The following is a 22466-nucleotide window of genomic DNA, read 5'->3' on the forward strand; positions in this document are numbered from 1 at the left end:
GTCAGGATGCTCTCAATGGTGCATCTGTATAACTTTGGATCTGGGGACCCATGCCGAATCTTTTCAGTCTCCTGAGGGGGAAAAGGTGTTGTCGTGCCCTCTTCATGACTGCCTTGGTGTGTTTGGACCATGATAATTCATTGGTGATGTGGACACCAAGGAACTTGAAACTCTCAACCCGCTCCACTACAGACCCGTTGATGTTTTCCTGTAGTCCACGATCAGCTCCTTTGTCTTGCTCACATTGAGGGAGCGGTTGTTGTCCTGGCACCACGCTGCCAGGCCTCTGACCTCCTCCCAATAGGTCATCTCATCGTTGTCGGTCATCAGGCCTACCACTGTTGTGTCGTCAGCAAACTTAATGATGATGTTGGAGTCGTGTTTGGCCACGCAGTCATGGGTGAACAGGGAGTACAGGAGGGGACTAAGTACTAACCCTTGAGGGGCCCCAGTGTTGAGGATCAGCGTAGCAGACGTGTTGTTTCTTACTCTTAGCACCTGGGGCGGCCCGTCAGGAAGTCCAGGATCCAGTTGCAGAGGGAGGTGTTTAGTCCCAGGGTCCTTAGCTTAGTGATGAGCTTCGTGGGCACTATGGTGTTGAATACTGAGCTGTAGTCAATGAACAGCATTCTCACATAGGTGAGAATGGATGGTCTCATTATTGAAAGTACATTTTCTGGACGGTTTTGATATCCATTCATCATGATCCATTGCACCTCATCGCATAACAAACAGTTTGATACTAATATAGAAATGTTCTTTTCGTTCTTCAAACATGCATACAACATTGAGTAAAAGTATTTTTTTTTAAACACAATTACCCACAATTCTTTGAAAACAGAGCCACATGGCAAGTTGTTGGAAGAACTTCAAATTCTTAAGTAGATTGAAAATATTATGAAAATTGAGTAAGTTAAACACAATTTTCCTCGTTGTTTTTACACACAAATAGTTGTTTAGATTATACATTTATCTTATGTTGAATTCATTTTTTTTGGGGGGGGGGGGGTGTTGATTGACCAAGTGAAGTAGAGTAAAGTACTAATTATATTCAAGTAAAGATGTCAAAATAAATATATTTTCAAGTACAATTTACTGATCACCGCAATAATTATTTTACAGTGCACGTGTATATACTAATCAGAGTAGATCACCCTATTCAATTACATTACACTCAAAAGTCAAAGCGTGTTTCAGCCAACGCTGCCTGTGGAGGACTTTTTTGGTATTTTTGGCATTTTATTAGGGTCCCCATTAGCTGTTGCAAAAGCAGCAGCAACTCTTCCTGGGCCACACAAAACTTGAAGTGTTACACAATACAGAACATTAATAGACAAGAACAGTCGAAACATTCCAGAAATGCATCCTGCTGTACTGTTATTAATTCAATAGGCTCATCTGCTCTAATTAAGGATTCAAAGCAAAGCTGTTTATAACATGTGTAATTTTGGTGCTATATACTGTATTTCAGAAAAAATACAGATGGACTTCTGATATTAACTAAAGACCAGAATTTGGAGGAAACCAAGACATTTGACATGGAACGTTTGTTTGCGGCAGCTTCAAAAGGAGACAAAACCAAACTAAATGGGCTACTACAGTATCTTGAAGTTACCAATAAACATCTCACTGACCCAGAGTTCAAATGTGAGACAGAGAGAGAAAGTGTCTCATTTTCATTCTTGGTCAGAAATCTAACAATGCTCAAGGGCAAATGCTAGAACTACCCATTAAATACGGCTGGTATATATTGTTCATAACTGATTTATTGATTGCTTGATTGATTGGCATTTCTCTGCAGATCAGACATCCCTGCATGTGGCCATAGAGAGAAAGAGCTTTGACTTTGGGGAGTTGCTGGTACAGAAAAGAACAGATGTTCAGGCCAAAGCCAGTGGAGACTTCTTCCAGCTCCATAGAAGGCTGGGATTCTATTTTGGTTAGTACTAAGTAATAAGTAAACCTTTATTTGCTTTGGTTTTAGTTTAGTTTGAGACACAGCAAGTTTTTTGAATCACAAACACTATCCCTACTCATGTCGGTACTTTCGCTCTACCCGATTTCGGTTCCAAGATGGCGTAGCAGTCATACGTCTGTTTTGTCTTGTCCCGCCCCGTCCCATGTATATATCGTTTTCTTCGTATATATTTAGTATACATTTTTTATCTCAATTTCCATCTACGGACTGAACAACCCGCCTCACCCAAAGTGGTACGGATCTGCTATTTTTTTACACTTTAGAACCGGAACCCCCATCAGAAGCTAGCCAGCTAACTAGCTACTAGCTAGTAGTCAGTTAGCCACTGCTAGCGGTCATCACCGTTAACTCGGACATCAGCCAGCCTCAGCCCGGTCAATTCCTGCCAGTCTGCACAGTGCGATATCAACCCAGAGCATATCGGACTGCTTTTTCTCTACCACATCTCCGGATTCCTTCCGCAAGCTCTGAACCTTTACACCGGATCATCGCAGCTAACTAGCTGCTATCGGAGTGGCTACTCCTGGCTAACGTCTCTGTACCGAAGCAAGCACCAGTTAGGCTGGAGCTAGCCTCGAGCTAGGCCCATCTCCCAGCTAGCCGAAGAGCTCCATCAGCCAATTCTTGGGCTACAATACCTATTTTGCGAATTGGCCTGGACCCTATTACTGACAACATGGAGCCCCGCCGATCCATCACGACTGATATTATTTCACTGTAGAGCCTCCAGCCCTGCTTAATATGCCTTAGCTAGCCCTTTTGTTCCACCCCCCACAAATGCAGTAACCTCACCTGGATTAAATGGTGCCTCTAGAGGCAAAACCTCTCTCATCGTCACTCAATGCCTAGGTTTACCTGTACTCACATCCTACCATACCCTTGTCTGTACATTATGCCTTGAATCTATTATTCCGCGCCCAGAAATCTGCTTCTTTTGCTCTCTGTTCTGAACGTACTAGACAACCAGTTCTTATAGCCTTTAGCCATACCCTTATCCTACTCCTCCTCTGTTCCTATGGTGATGTAGAGGTTAACCCAGGCCCTGCAGCCCCTAGCTCCACTCCCATTCCCCAGGCGCTCTCATTTGTTGACTTCTGTAACCGTAAAAGCCTTGGTTTCATGCATGTTAACATTGGAAGCCTCCTCCCTAAGTTTGTTTTATTCACTGCTTTAGCACACTCCGCCAATTCGGATGTCCTAGCCGTGTCTGAATCCTGGCTTAGAAAGGCCACCAAAAATCCTGAAATTTCCATCTCTAACTATAACATTTTCTGACAAGATAGAACTGCAAAAAGGGGAGGAGTTGAAATCTACTACAGAGATAGCCTGCAGAGTTCTGTCATACTCTCCAGGTCTGTGCCCAAACAATTCGAGCTTCTACTTTTAAAAATCCACCTTTCCAGAAACAAGTCTCTCACCGTTGCCGCTTCTTATAGACCCCCTAGCTGTGCCCTGGACACCATATGTGAATTGATTTCCCCCCATCTATCTTCAGAGTTCGTACTGTTAGGTGACCTAAACTGGGACATGCTTAACACCCCGGCCGTCCTACAATCTAAACTAGATGCCCTCAATCTCAGACAAATTATCAAGGATCCTACCAGGTACAACCCTAAATCCGTAACCATGGGCACCCTCTTAGATATCATCCTGACCAACTTGCCCTCTAAATAAACCTCTGCTGTCTTCTACCAGGATCTCAGCGATCACTGCCTCATTGCCTGCGTGCATAATGGGTCCGCGGTCAAACGACCACACCTCATCACTGTCAAACGCTCCCTAAAACATTTCAGCGAGCAGGCCTTTCTAATCGATCTGGCCCGGGTATCCTGGAAGGATATTGACCTCACCCCGTCAGTAGAGGATGCCTGGTTGCTCTTTAAAAGTGCTTTCCTCACCATCTTAATAAGCATTCCCCATTCAAAAAATGTAGAACTAAGAACAGATATAGCCCTTGTTTCACCCCAGACCTGACTGCCCGTGACCAGCACAAAAACATCCAGTGGCATTCTGCATCGAATAGCCCCCGCAATATTCAACTTTTTAGGGAAGTCAGGAACCAATATACACAGTCAGTTAGGAAAGCTAAGGCTAGCTTTTTCAAACAGAAATTTGCATCCTGTAACACTAATTCCAAAAAGTTTTGGGACACTGTAAAGTCCATGGAGAATAAGGGCACCTCCTCCCAGCTGCCCACTGCATTGAGGATAGGAAACACTGTCACCACCAATAAATCTACGATTATCGATAATTTCAATAAGCATTTTTCTACGGCTGGCCATGCTCTCCACCTGGCTATCCTTACCCCAGCCAACATCTCAGCACCCCTTGCAGCAACTTGCCCAAGCCCCCCACCCTCCGCTTCTCTTTCACCCAAATCCAGACAGCTGATGTTCTGAAAGAGCTGCAAAATCAGGATCCTTACAAATCAGCTGGGCTAGACAATCTGGACCCTCTTCTAAAATTATCACCCGAAATTGTTGCAACCCCTATTACTAGCCTATTCAACCTCTCCTTCGTATCGTATCCCCAAAGATTGGAAAGCTGCCGCGGTCATGCCCTCTTCAAAGGAGGAGACACTCTAGACCCAAACTTATATAGACCTAAACTTATATAGACCCAAACTTATATAGACCTATATCCATCCTGCTCTGCCTTTCTAAAATCTTCGAAAGCCAAGTTAACAAACAGATCACCGACCATTTCGAAACCCACCGTACCTTCTCCACTACGCAATCTGGTTTCAGAGCTGGTCATGGGTGCACCTCAGCCACGCTCAAGGTCCAAAACGATATTATAACCGCCATCGATAAAAGACAGTACTGTGCAGCTGTCTTCATCGACCTGGCCAAGGCTTTCGACTCTGTCAATCACCGCATTCTTATCGGCAGACTCAATAGCCTTGGTTTCTCAAATGACTGCCTCGCCTGGTTCACCAACTACTTCTCAGATACAGTTCAGTGTGTCAAATCGGAGGAACTGTTGTCTGGACCTCTGACAGTCTCTTTGGGGATGCCACAGGGTTAAATTCTCGGGCCGACTCTTTTCTCTGTGTATATCAATGATGTCGCTCTTGCTTCTTGTGATTCTCTGATCCACCTCTACGCAGACGACACCATTCTGTATACATCTGGCCCTTCTTTGGACACTGTGCTAACAAACCTCAAAATGAGCTTCAATGCCATACAACACTCCTTCCGTGGCCTCCAACTGATTTTATATGCCAGTAAAACTAAGTGCATACTCTTCAACTGATTGCTGCCCGCACCCTCCCGCCCGACTAGCATCACTACTCTGGATGGTTCTGACTTAGAATATGTGGACAACTACAAATACCTAGGTGTCTGGTTAGACTGTAAACTCTCCTTCCAGACTCACATTAAGCATCTCCAATCCAAAATGACGTCTAGAATCGGCTTCCTATTTCGCAACAAAGCCTCCTTCACTCATGCTGCCAAACATACTCTCGTAAAACTGACTACCCTACCGATCCCTGACTTCGGCGATGTCATTTACAAAATAGCCTCCAACACGCTACTCAGCAAACTGGATGTAATCTATCACAGTGCCATCTTTTTTGTCACCAAGCCCTATATACTACCCACCACTGTGATCTGTATGCTCTCGTTGGCTGGCCCTCAACACATATTTGTCGCCAAACCCACTGGCTCAAGGTCATACATAAGTCTATGCTAGGTAAAGCCCCGCCTTATCTCAGCTCACTGGTCACCATAGCAACACCCACCCATAGCATGCGCTCCAGCAGGTATATCTCACTGGTCATCCCGAAATCCAACACCTCCTTTGACCGCCTATCCATCCATCCGCCTATCCATTTTTATTTTGTGTTAATGACTGTACGTTTGTTTCTGTGTAACTCTGTGTTGTTGTTTTTGTCGCACTGCTTTTCTTTATCTTGGCCAGGTTGCAGTTGTAAATGAGAACTTGTTCTCAACTGGCCTACCTGGTTAAATAAAAGTGAAATAAAAAACAATAATAAACCCCACAGGTATGCTTCCTCTGTCTCTGGCTGCCTGCACCAAACAACTGGACATGGTGTCCTTCCTCATAGACAACCCATAACAGACAAAGACTACCAGGGGAACACAGTCCTGCACGCGTTGGTGGCCACTGCAGACAACACCCAGAAAACAGAGCTACTAAACAGAACCAATGTGAGGCCACAGGTTCTTTCTCTGGCCCTCGTCTGGATAAACTTGCTCTACTAATAATCAAGTGAAATCCTTTTGACATGTAAATATTAGCTTTTTAAGTTGAATTCATTCTACCAATTCGGTGCCTTTTGAGAAGTGTAACATGGTAAAGAAATTAAAATATTTCACCTAATTTGAACATAAAGAGCAAATAAATGTTCAACTTAATATATACACTGCTCAAAAAAATAAAGGGAACACTTAAACAACACAATGTAACTCCAAGTCAATCACACTTCTGTGAAATCAAACTGTCCACTTAGGAAGCAACACTGATTGACAATACATTTCACATGCTGTTGTGCAAATGGAATAGACAAAAGGTGGAAATTATAGGCAATTAGCAAGACACCCCCAATAAAGGAGTGGTTCTGCAGGTGGTGACCACAGACCACTTCTCAGTTCCTATGCTTCCTGGCTGATGTTTTGGTCACTTTTGAATGCTGGCGGTCCTCTCACTCTAGTGGTAGCATGAGACGGAGTCTACAACCCACACAAGTGGCTCAGGTAGTGCAGCTCATCCAGGATGGCACATCAATGCGAGCTGTGGCAAGAAGGTTTGCTCTGTCTGTCAGCGTAGTGTCCAGAGCATGGAGGCGCTACCAGGAGACAGGCCAGTACATGAGGAGACGTGGAGGAGGCCGTAGGAGGGCAACAACCCAGCAGCAGGACCGCTACCTCCGCCTTTGTGCAAGGAGGAGCACTACCAGAGCCCTGCAAAATGACCTCCAGCAGGCCACAAATGTGCATGTGTCTGCTCAAACGGTCAGAAACAGACTCCATGAGGGTGGTATGAGGGCCCGACGTCCACAGGTGGGGGTTGTGCTTACAGCCCAACACCGTGCAGGACATTTGGTATTTGCCAGAGAACACCAATATTGGCAAATTCGCCTTTGGCGCCCTGTGCTCTTCACAGATGAGAGCAGGTTCACACTGAGCACATGAGCACATATGACAGACGTGACAGAGTCTGGAGACGCCGTGGAGAACGTTCTGCTGCCTGCACCATCCTCCAGCATGACCGGTTTGGCGGTGTCATGGTGTGGCGTGGCATTTCTTTGTGGGGCCGCACAGCCCTCCATGTGCTCGCCAGAGGTAGCCTGACTGCCATTAGGTACCAAGATGAGATCCTCAGAGCCCTTGTGAGACCATATGCCGACACAAGCACATTTGTGGCCTGCTGGAGGTCATTTTGCAGGGCTCTGGTAGTGATAGAGGAGTCCTCATTTGTCAAAACTCATGGGAATTGGACACTGGCCAGAAATACACCCCATCATGTCCACGTAGTCTGGGAGTTGGCGGTTAAATACAAGCTTACAAGAAACCAAACCTTCAACAACCTTCAGTTTACCACTGTCATGACTTTACTTTCATTAATCTGATGACTGTTATTTATTTAATCCACTAACTATGTTTAATTGTTACCCGATTAAATTAATCATGAAACAATTAACTCATTAGGATTTGAGGCATCACGGAAGAGGTTGTTTAGAGTTACCATCTCCCAAATTAAACTCTAAGGTCTTTACCTATTACACTGATAACCAGTCATCTTATTAATTATTACCTCTTATATCATCATTCTAAATAATCGTAACCTTCTTGGATCTGCAAAAACCCCAGCCTTGCTCATTATTCAGTACTACACAAATTGGTTTAATTATTTATTTACTAGCTAACTCAATAATAACACAGAATACACACACACACTTACTACATGAGACAAAGGTCCCTAGTGGACTGACACAATATGGCATTTTACCCAACGAGAGAGAGACTTATACTTTGCAAACAAACCACCGCCCGTTTGGAATAAAAAATCATGAATGTATTTACTTGTGAGTGCCTTTGTTCGTCGTGTAGTCCTGAACAGAACTACAGAGTTCACTCTTCCATTCACTTCTGAAGCTGCTTATTTGAAGATAAGCCAGCTGTGCCGATGGTTCCAGTGGGGTGATGAGAGTAGCGTACGGTGACTTGAGAGTCGTAGTAGGATGGGATGGTTTGAAGAGTTTGAGATATTTGACTCAGGGCAGCTAATCAGCTGTATCAGTGATTGTCTGAGAGGGGAGTTTGTCGCCTCTTCCTCCTCGTGTTGATAGTCAGGATTTAGACACCTTCAGACATGGGCTGCAGCTCCCTGTCTTTCCTGGTTCAAAGAAAGGTGAGTTTAATTCTTCACCTCATGTTGAAGTTCAAAGTTCCAACCATTTCAGACATGTACCTTCCCCTCCACGCACTTCTGGTCTAATGTTAATTTCGTTACCAAAGCTTTTTATGCACTCTGGCCTTAGGGGATGGCTCTGTTCATCTGACATGCTCTTCTGACCTCACTCGGGGTGTAGCTACTTAATGTGTTTTTTTTATTTTTTTATTTTACCAGGTAAGTTGACTGAGAACACGTTCTCATTTGCAGCAACGACCTGGGGAATAGTTACAGGGGAGAGGAGGGGGATGAATGAGCCAATTGTAAACTGGAAAGGATATGATAAGTTATCTCTTATGACTCCAAAAATCACAGTCATATCTTAACAACAATACTTTCATAATTGTTCATATCATATGCACAACATATTGGATGGACACTTGACAGATAAAGGGGGTATCCTTTCCAAGTTACAGTATTTCGTCCATACAGTTTTTAATGACATCACAAAGTGAAAAACAATATGACATTAGTTTTCTACATCTCCCCACTGACCATTCCCCACATTCTTTATGTTAGAATTATTGTTCCATTATCCACTTTTTGGACGTTAGAGTTTTGGGTGGGCAAATGTCTCTGGAGACAAAGGGACATTCCAATAGCCAATATTGGAGGGTAGAGAGAGAGTCCTCTCCTGCTTAATTTACAGTGAGAGAAGGTCTGGTTATTGTCAGCTATTGCCAACCTGATCTGATCCATTGTGATACTCATAGTCATGACGCCACAATGGAACTTCAAGTTCACCATTGGCATAGGAGACCTGGAGTTCATGGAGCAGGTCCAGTACAAAGAGGTGTGTACATGGGATCTGTATTGTGAGACCTTTATTTTGATAGTGAGACTTTTATTAGATTTTCTGGCTCTGGGGTAAAGAGCAGGGCATGTGCTCATTTTATGTGTTAATTTATTTTTGTCCCGAGTAAGTTGTGTAGTACTCTGATTGAATTTAACCTTTGCGTCTTATACTGAAGTCGTCGTAGTGCCCCTGAATCATCATTCTTTATCATCGGCCTTACAGGTGTTTTACATTCTACTCATATCCTACATTGTGCTCACCTACGCCCACCATGCTTATCATGGCTGACGATAATGAGTGTATAAAAATACATTACATGTATGTGCTTGTGTGTAAGCAAGTGACTTGCTTAGAAGTCTGGATTGGGTGTGTGTGTGTCCACAGAGAGCCTGTACTATCCTGGACCTGGAGAGCTACCTGCCCATGTGTCTGAAAGAGAAGCTGTGCTCAGGAGAGGTGCAGAAGAAAGGATCGTTGGCCGGAGATGAAAGTAGAATGTTTTTCAGGTAAACCTCCTTGGGCTGATTTCCAGGCCAGAAATTAAGCCTAAAGCCTAAAAAGCTATTTCAATGGAGATTCTCCATTACGCATTATTTTTACTCTAGAACTAGACTTAATCTTTGTCCGGGAAACCGGTCCCTTGAGTACCTTCCTATAGTAGGACAAAGGATAGCCTCGCGAGAATACGACACCTGGTTATACCAGTCAAAGTTTGGACACACCTACTCATTCAAAGGTTTTTCTTTATTTGTACTATTTTCTCCATTGTAGGATAATAGTGAAGAAATCAAAACTATGAAATAACATATATGGAATCATGTAGTAACCAAAATAAGTTTATAAAAATAAAAATACATTTTATATTTGAGATTCTTCAAAGTAGCCTTCCTGACAGCTTTGCACACTCTTGGAATTCTCTCAACCAGCTTCACCTACAACGCTTTTCCAACAGTCTTGAAGAAGTTCCCACATATGCTGAGCACTTGTTGGCTGCTTTTCCTTCACTCTGCGGTCCAACTCATCCCGAACCATCTCAATTGGGTTGAGGTCGGGTGATTGTGGAGGCCAGGCCATCTGATGCAGCACTCCATCACTCTCCTTCTTGGTCAGATAGCCCTTACACAGCCTGGAGATGTGCTGGGTCATTGTCCTGTTGAAAAACAGATGATAGTCCCACTAATCGCAAACCAGATGGGATAGCCTATCGCTGCAGAATGCTGTGGTAGCCATGATAGTTAGTGTGCCTTGAATTCTAAATAAATCCCTGACAGTGTCACCAGCAAAGCACCCCCACACCATTACATTGTAGTCATTTAGCAGACACTCTTATCCAGAGCGACTTACAGTAGAGTGCATACATTTTATTACATTTTACATACTGAGACAAGGATATCCCTACCGGCCAAACCCTCCCTAACGACGCTATGCCAATTGTGCGTCGCCCCACGGACCTCCCGGTTGCGGCCAGCTGCGACAGAGCGCGAACCCAGCCTGGGTGCGAACCCAGCCCAGCCTGGGCGCAAACCCAGAGACTCTGGTGGCACAGCTAGCACTGCGATGCAGTGCCCTAGACCACTGCGCCACCCGGGAGGCCAGTGGTCTATCATCACACCTCCTCCTCCATGCCTCACGGTGGGAACCACATATGCGGAGATCATCTGCTCACCTACTCTGTGTCTCACAAAGACACAGCGGTTAGAACCAAAAATCTCAAATTTGGACTCATCAGACAAAAGGACAGATTTCCACCGGTCTAATGTCAATTGCTCGTGTTTCTTGGCCCAAGCAAGTCTCTTCTTATTATTTGTGTCCTTTAGTAGTGGGTTCTTTGTAGCAATTCAACCATGAAGGCCTGATTCATTCCTCTGAACATGTGCCTGTTACTTGAACTCCGTGAAGCATTTATTTGGGCTGCAATTTCTGAGGCTGGTAACTCTAATGAACGTATCGTCTGCAGCAGAGGTAACTCTGGGTGTTGCTTTCCTGTCCTCGTGAGAGCCAGTTTCATCATAGCACTTGATGGTTTTTGCGATTGCACTTGAAGAAACGTTAAAAAGTTATTGAAATTTTCCTCATTGACTGACCTTCATGTCTTAATGATAGACTGTCGTTTTTCTTTGCTTATTTGAGCTGTTCTTGCCATAATATGGACTTGGTCTTTTACCAAATAGGGCTATCTATTGCTGGGCTGATGAAACAGTGGATTAGGGTGGCAGGTAGCCTAGTGGTTAGAGCGTTGGACTAGTAACCGAAAGGTTGTGAGATCAAATCCCTGAACCGACGAGGTAAAAATCTGTCGTTCTGCCCCTGAACAAGGCAGTTCCTAGGCCACTGTTCCTAGGCTGTCATTGAAAATAAGAATTTGTTCTTAACTGACTTGCCTAGCTAAATAAAGGTAAAAATATATATATTCTGTATACCACCAGTACCTTGTCACAACATAGCAGATTGGCTCACACGCATTAAGAAGGAAATAAATTAACTTTTAACAAGGCACACCTGTTCATTTAAATGGATTCCAGGTGAATACCTCATGAAGCTGGTTGGGAGAATGCCAAAATTGTGCAAGGCTGTCATCAAGGCAAAGGAGGGCTACTTTGAAGAATATCAAATATATTTTGATTTTTTAACACTTTTTTGGTTACTACATGATTCCGTATGTGTTATTTAATAGTTTTGATGTCTTCATTATTATTCTACAATGTAGAAAATAGTACAAATAAAGAAATACCCTGGAATAAGTAGGTGTCCAAATTTTTGACCGGTACTGTATGTGAGATGATACAACAAGGTGGGTCTAATCCTGAACGCTGATTGGTTAAAATCGCATTCCAGCTGGTGTCTATCCCACAAATTACCACACAAATCTATGACGTTAAAATGCCTATTTACTCTGTTCCATCTGACTGCGCAATCCACTGTCTCATCAGCCCAGCAACTGTTAAACTTGATCTCCACTATTAAAAGCATCTCGACATTATCTCAATTTCTTTTAGACTAACATTTCATTTAAAGAGGGGAGATGTGTATAAACTTTGCTATCTGTCTCTCCGACATTTGCAACATTGTTTCAATATTCAAATTCGATCTCCATCTGTCCCATAGTTATAAACGAGTCGGGACGAGACAGACAGGCAGCGTCTCTCAGGCAATCGAAATCATGAATCAGCTGGCATCATTTTTATGGATATATACAAAGAAATGTCCATTGAAAAGATGTCAAACGAAACGAAGTGCAGCTAGTTTGCAGTCTTTCCATCTTCAGTTTGAAGTGATTGTGTTAGCTGTGTTGTTGGTTAGCTCCTCTGAACAACAGTGTCCTGAGCACATTTTCTGGGCCAGGCGAAATCGGGTCTCATTTGTTCATTGTCATGGATGTTTCCAAATAAATGTCAAGAAAACAGCTTATACAAATTCTAATGCAGCTACTTTGCTGTTATTCTGGCTGTACTTTTTGACATGACTAAGTTAGCCATAGTTGGCTAGCTAGCTAGCAAGGGATAAGAACGTTGCCAGTATGACAATGGAACATTCCGAACAAACGACTGGGTCCTGTCCATAGATAGGCAATATCTTATGGTAGGATGAAATAGTATGAATAAATGAATACAAATAAAGTTAATGAAAATATGTCTGTCATTATTTGAAGCTGGTGTTTGGAGGATATATTGGCACGGTTTGCTGGTAACAAAAGCCATGCCAATATATCCTCCAAACACCAGCTTCTCTGGCATTATCACTTAATTAGGCAATGGCTACAGTTGTTCTATTGTTGCAGGTGTGACCTTAAGTATTTTTATACATGTTTAGAGTTGAGGAAGTGAATTGGGAAAAATGACACACAGACCTGGGTATAGTCAAGGAGGATCCTGGTAACTGTGACATAATCAGACCACACCCTCGTGTGCCATCAGACAACGCCATAACAGGTATGGTGACAAACAGATCTGTAGAGCTAACAGAGGTTATTCCTCATCTGCTCAAATCCTTTATTCAAACTTGCAGGGAGATGGCTCTATCCTGAAAAGGTTTCACTTGTCCACTCGCTGCAGCTCCACATCCATGAGCTCTGAAGTCTTGAGTTCATCCTACCTAACCTCACACACCCTAGACTGTGTTTTCGGACATGTTTGCATTGGTGTCTGTCAAATCTTACATTAGCACACCAACCATATGACTATTGGATATTATTTCTAGACTGTCAACAAATCCATAAAAAAAAAAGTATAATCAATGTTTAGGAATTATAAACAATTGGAAGTGTTTAACCTCATTCATTCATCCATGTATTGACATAGAAATAGAATGACTATTAGAAATGTTTTTATATCCTTTGAAAATTCCCTGTTTCATAGACATCTCAAGCCTTGCTGTTACAAATAAAATAAACTGGAAATAAAAGGAATCAGTTTTGCAAACGCAAACTTTATTTTGGTTAGGGCGGAATGTTGGTGAAAAGCATAGTTCAAGGATAGGTAAACTGGAATAACACAACCACTGCCATTCAAGTTATATTTCCACTTATGTGGAGCAAAAACACTCACCAGCACCATTAATACATCACAGTCCCACATGCTGTTCCTACAACTGTCTAGAGGGCAGCAGACCACTCTTTTGTCACAACCTTAAAATAGCATGATTCTTTAAAACTAATACAAACCAACATGGCTAAAGAATGTTAGCATCCAAAATGGCACACTACTTTCGAAATAGTGCACTACTTTTGACTATGACCCTAGGTCAAGTCATACACTATGTAGTGAATTGGGTGCCATTTCAGACATAATGTAACTAGGCTTTGGGACATGGTGATTATGGTTGAGGGGAAGGCTTGGTGACTTTGGTCAGTGATTCAGCAGCAACCGTTCAGACTCCCAACAGGGTCTGGAATCATTGTGGCACGTAAGCATGGACTTCTGTCCAGTATCAGTAGTTACAGTTAGAAGCTTGGTCGCCCCCAAAATGGATAGATGTGCACCACTGTGTAGTGTACACACGTGTGTGCGCAAGTATCTAGGCTTCACACCCTTTCTCTCGCACACACCCACTAAAACACACATACTATTTCATATGAAATGTCACCGCTGGGCTTAATATAGAAAGTGTAACTAAACCTGACTTTCTCAGGCTGTAACATGGCTGTACAACATTATAGAACAGGTAAATCAGGTCAAATGGAACAACAGGTACATTGCTTGGTTCACTGCAGCAACAGTTGGTCCATTTCCAGTACACAGATTTACAATCCGGCATTTCAAAAATCCATGACAACACATAAATAGGAACCTTTATTCCAATAGTACAACCCATACATCATTACTATACACACACACACTATTGTGTGTTCAGATTATAATTCAATAGCAGCTTCAAGGGCCAGGCACATCAGGAACACAACAGTAAGAGCCAAACAGAATCTAGCTACTGCCCTCAGGGAAGAAAGCTCAATCCATAACATTAAAGGTGCTACACATAATGTCTCCCCTATGTGGAAGCTAGGAGAATTGCAACAGCACTAGGCTGCATTCAAAACAAATGTACCATCTCCCCCGCAACATGGTTGCGCTTGAGCCTTTTACTTTCGGTTTCGGTCCGCCAGCTTCAGTTGTAAAAAAACGTTTTTGTTATTAAAAAGATATTTCACAGCAATTTAGATGGTACAATAATTCCCTCCACTATTCAGTCCTTGTTTTTCCTCACAAACGGAAAATGAGCGAACCGTGTAGAATTTTAGCAACCAGGAAATTAGAGCAATTTTTCCATTGGCTGCTTGAACCGATTTCCACACAGGCAAAGTCGAAACAGATTTCCCATTTTGACAACAGATGCCGCTCTGGCGGGCAGGAAAGTAATACTGTGAAACACTATCATTCCCCTAGTACTGCAGATATATTATGGCAATTTTCTGAATGACAATGCAAAAAAAAAAAAAAAAAAAAAAAAAAAAAAAGGTGTAGCGCCTTTAAGGCTACATAACCCTATAAATAAAATGACCTCTATGACTTAACCTTTCCATCGCTTACTGAATGCAGCTAGTTGTGAGACATCAGTTTGCATTGTTTTGTGTCTGATCATATGCGTTACCTATGGCACCCATGTGGAAAAACCTATGGCTTCACGATGCAGTGTTCAAATAAATAAATTAGCTAAGAACTAAATTAGTGTAGTGTATTTGTCATGTAAAAACTAAAGAAACGTAGTCCAAAAACCCTAGTTACAGCCCAGTGCCACACACACAAACCTATGAAACTCTGCTTAACACTATTCATACTTATTATCCTTTAAAAGGATGACTTTTACTTAGCAATTTAACAGTGGCCTTAAATGAAAACATATGCAGAAACAATTGCTAATATCATAACTATTTTCGATATAGGATGCTACGCCATGCACTGTGAGGAAATCCGGCATGGTGTAAGAAGTAAACATTTAAGGTAGAGGGTAACTAATATAACGTTTAAGGCTTTCCCCCCAAGAGTTATCAGGGAGGAGGAAAGAGTAAGCCGTTACCCAAATTAAACTGAGGAAAAACGCAGCATGCTAGACCCATAGAAATATCATTACTTACAAGTAAATATATCTCTATGGCTAGACCCATCTACTAGCATGAGGAGGTAACCTGCATTTAAAATAACTGGACTGAACCTCAGTTCTCCTTTCTAGGTAGTACAGAGACAATACACAGTTAGGGTTAGGCTAGCAAGTGAAGGAAGAGGGGTATCCCAATAAGCAAGCTAGATCTACTCAGTTTTCTGAAGCGAACCAGCTTCTGTTAGCGTCACATTCCAGCTGTCTTCAGCCGTACTACGACAGTGGATATTGCTCGTACACCTGCCACTAATTCTAGTAGGCTTGTAACTGCACATTGCACATGGCTAGTCAAATGTCAAACTTTTCATTAAGACTCAGTTGACCAAAGTTACCTCGCTAACTCTTCAAACCTGCTTCATAGGATACCCCTCAGCTTACCAGAACCCCCACAGACAGGTAAAGATCCACAAGGAATCCATTCAATTGTTTACAGTAGTATAGTGGTGAAACAAATAAATATTTTAACCCTCTGGTATGTTCGGTTGTACTTGCACACTTGCAAGTGATCAATTTGATCTATGCACACACAGACAATTCCTTTCAAGATCAGGGGATTGATCCTACTGGGTTCACATTATTCAAAAGACAATTAATGTTTTTCCCAAAGGGATGTTTTGTTCCTTTTGTAAATGTTTAGCATGACATTTCGATTCTCCAAGCCCTCATACTGAAAACGTCACTGGAGAAATTCAAGTAGACAATTTAATTTAAATAACAGAACAAGGTAGGGATAATAAAAAACACTAAAAACGACTTCAAAAGTACTCCGTCTTAAGGTCTTATCACACACAAGAGGACGGGACAAAATGGTTGTAGCAGTACCTTACTCTATATGGGGAGAGATTGAAGTAAGAATATACTCAGACATGAACCTGATTCATATTAGCATACAAAAATACCCATTCAAATGTAAACATAGGCCAGGAAATAACAACCCATTTTCAGCCGCTGCATTGGCAGCTTTAAGGCCACTAATGTTGTAAAAGGGCATGGTTGGTTCCATGACAACCTGGGCATAACTGGTAATTATTATGTGGAAAGGAAGTAGCCCTACTAGGTTCTCTACTTAATCCTAGATCACAATAGAGTATTCCAGAAAATACTACAAGAGCAGATGTCCATGTTGTGGTATGAGTAAGTTTTCTTCATCATTGGAATAACAATCAAAAACCCTTCATCTGGCACTAAGGTTTAACAGATACCTTTAAGGGCTGAGGACCTACTTTTAAAACATAAGTCAGCGATTGAACATTGAGAGCAGGAGCAACCGACTAGGGAGAACATTCAATTGATCACTTGCAAGAACTCTACAACATGTGGACACCTGATTATAATCTTGAATCATTCACCAACCATGACACACAACTGGTGAGGTGAAGACTGCTATCCATCTATCTATAGCCTGGGTGGTGAGCGGGGATATTTCTACCGTTGCCTAGCTCTGGGCCCTGGGCTGGAGCTCTACCCATGGGGGGCCTGTGCATCTTCCCCATGGCACCTGGGTTATGCTGGAACGTCTGGAAATCCCCAGCCAGGTAATCAGACACGTTCTGCTTCATCAGCTTGGTCTGACCCGAACCTGGGAACCCGGGTCTGGCTCCTGGTCGGTACTGTGATCCTGGTGTGCTGCAGTCTATGGAGGCCCCTGACGAGCCCCCCTGGAAGGCCAAATCCAGAGGGCCTAGACCATCACTTTTGCCTGCTTGTAGGACACTGCCCCATGGAGCCTGCAGGTAGCACCCGTTGGTGTAGCTGGGCATGGTGCCACCCGGTGGGCCGGTTACGGAGGGCGAGGGGGTTGTCTTGTCTGATGGGTGTTTAAGGTAGAAGGCTTGTGGCTGTGAAGCCAGCAGCACGTGGGGATAGTTGAGGGTCTTGGCAGGGAAGACAGGCCCAGAGGGGATTTCTCTCCTGGGGTTGGCTCCCTCGGGCAGGGGCTGCATGTGAGCCAGCTGGTGCTGGTTCCAGGAGCGTTGCTGTTGGAGTTGCTGCTGTAACTGATGTTGTAGTTGTTGCTGCTGATGGACCTGTTGGAGCTGCTGTAACTGATTATGTTGTTGCTGCTGGTGAACCTGTTGTAACTGCTGTAATTGCTGCTGCTGTAACTGCTGCTTTATGTCAGTGTGGAAAGCAGGTGGCATCCTATTCATGACAGCCATGTTGGGCTGTAGGCCACCAGCAGGGCCCTGGGACTCTCCAGGGGCATTCTCTGTGGGGCCCAGCAGGCAGGAGGGAAGGAGGTCCAGATTGTGGGGTGTGTTGACCCTGGAGCTGGCATTGATGAGAAGGTTACGGCTGATGGGGCTGGGGTTGGCAATCTGGCCCTCGCACACTGAGGTGGCACCCATTCCGGCCCGAGCCTGGCAGAACTGGTTGATCTGGTGCACGATGCTGCTCAGGTCTGTGCCCGGCCGGTTGTGGTGCAGGCCGGCCGCCATGGATAGCGGGATGGTGGAGGTAGATACAGTTACGTTTGGCGGGACGTCTGCGTCTGGCAGCTTCCTGGGGCCGTAGGGGGGGCCTGGCTGGGGCTGCAGGGCATTGGAAGCAGAGGGAGGGCCAGGGCCGGCACCGGAGGCATGGAGGAGCTGCTGAGATGGGGGGAGGCCCTGGGAATGTTGCAGACTGGGTGGAGGCTGGGACTGGGCTACGTCAGGCTGGTGCCGGAGGCCCTGGGTGAGAGGCTGTGACAGGCTCTGGGAGTGCTGCAGGCCCTGGGAATGTTGCAGACTAGGTGGAGGCTGGGCGTGGGCTAAGTCAGGCAGGTGCCGGAGACCTTGAGCCTGAGCCACAGCCTGCTGTACTAAAGCTTGTTGGTGAGGATGAGTCTGGTGCTGCAGCGTCTGAGGATGAAGAAGATGCTGCTGCTGTAAGGTTTGTGGCCGAGTCTGATTTTGCTGTCGTAAAGTCTGCGTGTGAGGCAAACTTTGCTGCCGCTGGATATTCTGGGGGTGCGCCAGATTCTGCTGTTGCTGCTGTACAGTTTGCAGCTGGGACAAGGTTTGTTGCCGCTGTAAAGTTTGAGGGTGGGCCATGTTCTGTTGCTGTAAAGTTTTAGGGCGAGGTTGAGGCATATTCTGTGGCTGTGAAGTCACATGGTGAGCCATGTTGTGCTGCTGTACAGCATGCTGTGGATGTGGGTGGGAGAGGCCCTGTTTCTGTTTCAATGCCTGGTGTTGGGTTTGAGACATGCCCTGGAGGTGGGGGACAGGCTCGGGGAGATTTAAAGAGCTTTGAGCGACGTACGACCCGCTGTGGAGGTTCATGGCTGCTTTGGGAAGCAGATGGGCTTGGCTGCCGTCTGTGTCTTTGAGGGCGCTTTTGCCGGTCGAAGTGCGGAGGACGGCCAGGAGGCCCGCTCTGGTGCTGCTGACCTGAGACGGGTAGGGGCTGTGGCGCTGGCTGGAGCTGGACGTGTCCAACCCGTTCACTGTGCGGCGGATGTGCTTTCTCTGAGGTACTTTGACACTGTTGGGAAAGATCTTTATGGTCAGAGGCTTGTTGGCGACTTTCTTAGCAAAGGCATCCAATTCTGCTGGGGTTGGATAGTTGGCAGATCTCATCTTCTTTGTAGTGTCCCCTAGGATGGAAAGAAGGACAGAGACAGAACAAGGAATTTTTACACAACCAAAGTTTCGTCATTCAACTAGTGACTGGACAGAATTTACAACTCATTAAGTAGAAATATGAATAGGAAACTGATTTCAGATTTCTATAAAACTATAGTATTTAATTCTATCAGATAAAAACACTTACATTGCTGAAGTCCAGTGTTCATCTGCGTGTGGGAGAGAAATCGGGTTGTAGGGTCACCTGATGATGCTGGCAGACAGGCCAGCATGTCACACTTTCACTAATGCAACATGGGAAACACTCTCCTCACCATGCTGAGAGAGAGACGCCACATTGACCATGTAAAATGACTCAGCCATAAGGCTATTTATTTCCTGTACATTGTAACCTTTCTAAAATGGCAGTCAGTCGGTAATCAGCCCGCATTTGTGCCTCGGCCTTTTACAGCAAACACCCTACCTGCCGCTAGACAGACAGAGCAGGGGGACTTTAGATGGAGACGCCTTTTCTCCTTTCCCAGGGCACAGCTGGACATACTGCATGACGGCTACTGGCTAGAGAACCTCAAGCTGGCTCCTCCAATCTCTGTGTCTGCATCCCAAATTACACCCTATATAGTGTACTACTCCTGACCAGGGACCATAGAGTGGTGAGGAGGAAGAGGAGCTCCACAGACCCTTAGTCTCCAGAGGTAATTTAGGCATTGCGATATGTAGAGTTGATATTTTCTCAAGTTTTCTTGTCAATTAACTCAACATTATTAATGAGTAATCAACAACTACAATAGTCAGTTGAAAAAAGGTTAAGGGTACAAGACCCTGTACATATCTGGCTGTGTTGGCAAAATCACTACATATCCTATCAAGCCAAGCGGGGAGAGGCTGCCTGTTGTCACAGTTCCAAGACCAGTCAGATACTTCCAGCTAACCCTGTGCCAATGAAGATGGTGGATCTCAAAACTGAACTTGGATCCAAGTTAAGTAGCAATGATGTCATCTTACGACATATCTGGAAACAGTCATGACTTTTCAACAAAATACAATTTAAGTTTCTTTCCAGCAAATGACTTAGTTACATGATTGTATAACTAGCAAATTAATTTAAGTTGAGAGTACAGCATATGAATTTTGGTAATGAGGTTAAAAACTAGCATAGTTCAGCTAGCCAGCTAGTTTAAATGACATTTTATTGGTCACATACACATATTTAGATGTTATTGCAGGTGTACTGAAATGCTTGTTTAGCCAGGGAAAATGAGCTCAGGTCTAGTGCGCATGTGTATAGCTCAGTTGGTAGAGCATGGCACTTGCAAACCCAGGGTTGTGGGTTCAATTCCTATTTATCTAACAAGTCAGTTGAGAACAAATTTTTACTTACAATGACGGCCTACCCCGGCCAAACCCTAACGACGCTGGGCCAATAGTGGGGGACCAGTATGAAAATGTATGCACTCACTACTGTAAGTCACTCTGGATAATTGAGTTGCTAAATGACTATAATGGAAATGCTTTACAATACTAAGCGATGCAGAACAGCTGTGTTTTAAGTATGTAATGGTTCTTTAATGTCACCTAGAACACCTTTCAGTTCTGGAACAAAGCTAAATGTGTCAGAACCCAGAAGTCCCAATGACTCAAGAATGCAGTCTTACACTGTAGCTGATTAGTGTCCAGCTGACCAGTTCTTGAAAAGGATGGAACTACTAGTTACAATAAATATACTCACAGTCTGATGACTAGGTCTACCATAAATGTTATTGCATCATTGCGTAAATATCAATAACAGTCATTCAACGTTGGCTCTGGGCTGGGCTTCTCTGATCTAGAATGCGAGGACATTAATATAACTAGTTATGAACAGACCTTAAATACTAACTAGCTGGTGTCATCGTTGAGCAGTATTGTCGTCTAGTAGTCAATGGACCACTTAAAATGTAAATGAGCGCTAACTATTTAGCTACACAATATTAGCGTGCCAAAAAGTACTTATTTTTTTCAAACAAACTACATAACACAGGCATTGTAGTTCTAATCAGTAACGTTGCTTAGGCTAACGTACTGTTACACGAAAGGTTAACCATCTAAGTTAGTCAGTTGATAAAGAAGCAAGCAATATAGCAAGCAAACAAGCTAGTGTTAAATACCTCGAGTCATAGCACCACAAAGCATTGAACACTTCTTTGTGCTGCTAGCGATCAGCTAGGTTAACTAGCTAACGTTAGCCAGCTATCATAACCGGCGTCTGATAGCTACTGAAGTAAACATTTCGCAAAACGAAACGCTGGAAAGTCATAATGCGCAAAATACATACTCCCCCGCGAAATCAAGAGAAAGGTATTTGCGAAACATTTTTGCGAGATGATCGAACGTCGATATTTTGGTTATGATGTTTGCTCACCGATGCTTTTTCTGCTGCTTGCTTTCTGCAACAGAAACTTTGAGAAGGCATGCGCATTAGGCATCCGGAGTTCTAGGACCTTTATTCCGCATATTTTAGGTGTGCATACTGAATGCCTGACTAATATTCCTTGGTGATCTGACAAGAGATGGAAGTGCTGAGATTCTTCATGCAGGAGGTTTTAAAAACGATGTATGATAAGTATTGATTGAATGAATGACAGGCCTTGGCTCAAGTTAGTAAAGTATTGCATTCTAGCAAGACTAACTGGTTTTACATGCCATGAATGTGTCAGCTGGCTTTGATCGTACTGTTCACCCCAGACAATATATCAATACCTATGCTGTACACCCACCCTGTTGTCTATTGAATTATTACATTGCCATTAGAAAAACAGCACAACTATTTGTTGTAATTTTATTAGATTGACAGATGAAGACAAATATAGTAATTTTATATAATGTTTCAGATGAATAACATTCACAAATATGTAGGATCACATGTGTCCTGTTGAGAAAAAACATCTACATTACCACAAAACTGGTGGCATAAGTACATGCACCATGAATGAATATCTCTACATTTGACACAACAGTAAAGTGATGATTTTCACACAAAAAATGACAAAAGCACATTTCCAAATGACCTCTGGATCAAACATACAATATCTTTAGTGGTTTGTCTACAAATTGTATACTTAGCCAGAACAAT

General features: G+C 43.7%; 1 protein-coding gene across 1 annotated transcript; it reads right to left on the minus strand.

Moving 5' to 3' along the window:
• Positions 1–13599: 13599 nt before the first annotated feature.
• LOC129822566 (protein FAM222B-like) lies at positions 13600–21825 on the minus strand. Its single transcript, XM_055880899.1, has 3 exons — positions 21756–21825; positions 19542–19672; positions 13600–19365 (listed from the first exon to the last, which is right to left on the minus strand). The coding sequence occupies exons 2-3, from the start codon at positions 19624–19626 to the stop codon at positions 17177–17179; spliced, it is 2274 nt and encodes a 757-aa protein (XP_055736874.1). The 5' UTR covers positions 19627–19672; positions 21756–21825; the 3' UTR covers positions 13600–17176.
• Positions 21826–22466: the final 641 nt, after the last annotated feature.

This window comes from Salvelinus fontinalis, chromosome 24 (assembly GCF_029448725.1).
Source record: "Salvelinus fontinalis isolate EN_2023a chromosome 24, ASM2944872v1, whole genome shotgun sequence".
NCBI lineage: Eukaryota > Metazoa > Chordata > Actinopteri > Salmoniformes > Salmonidae > Salvelinus > Salvelinus fontinalis.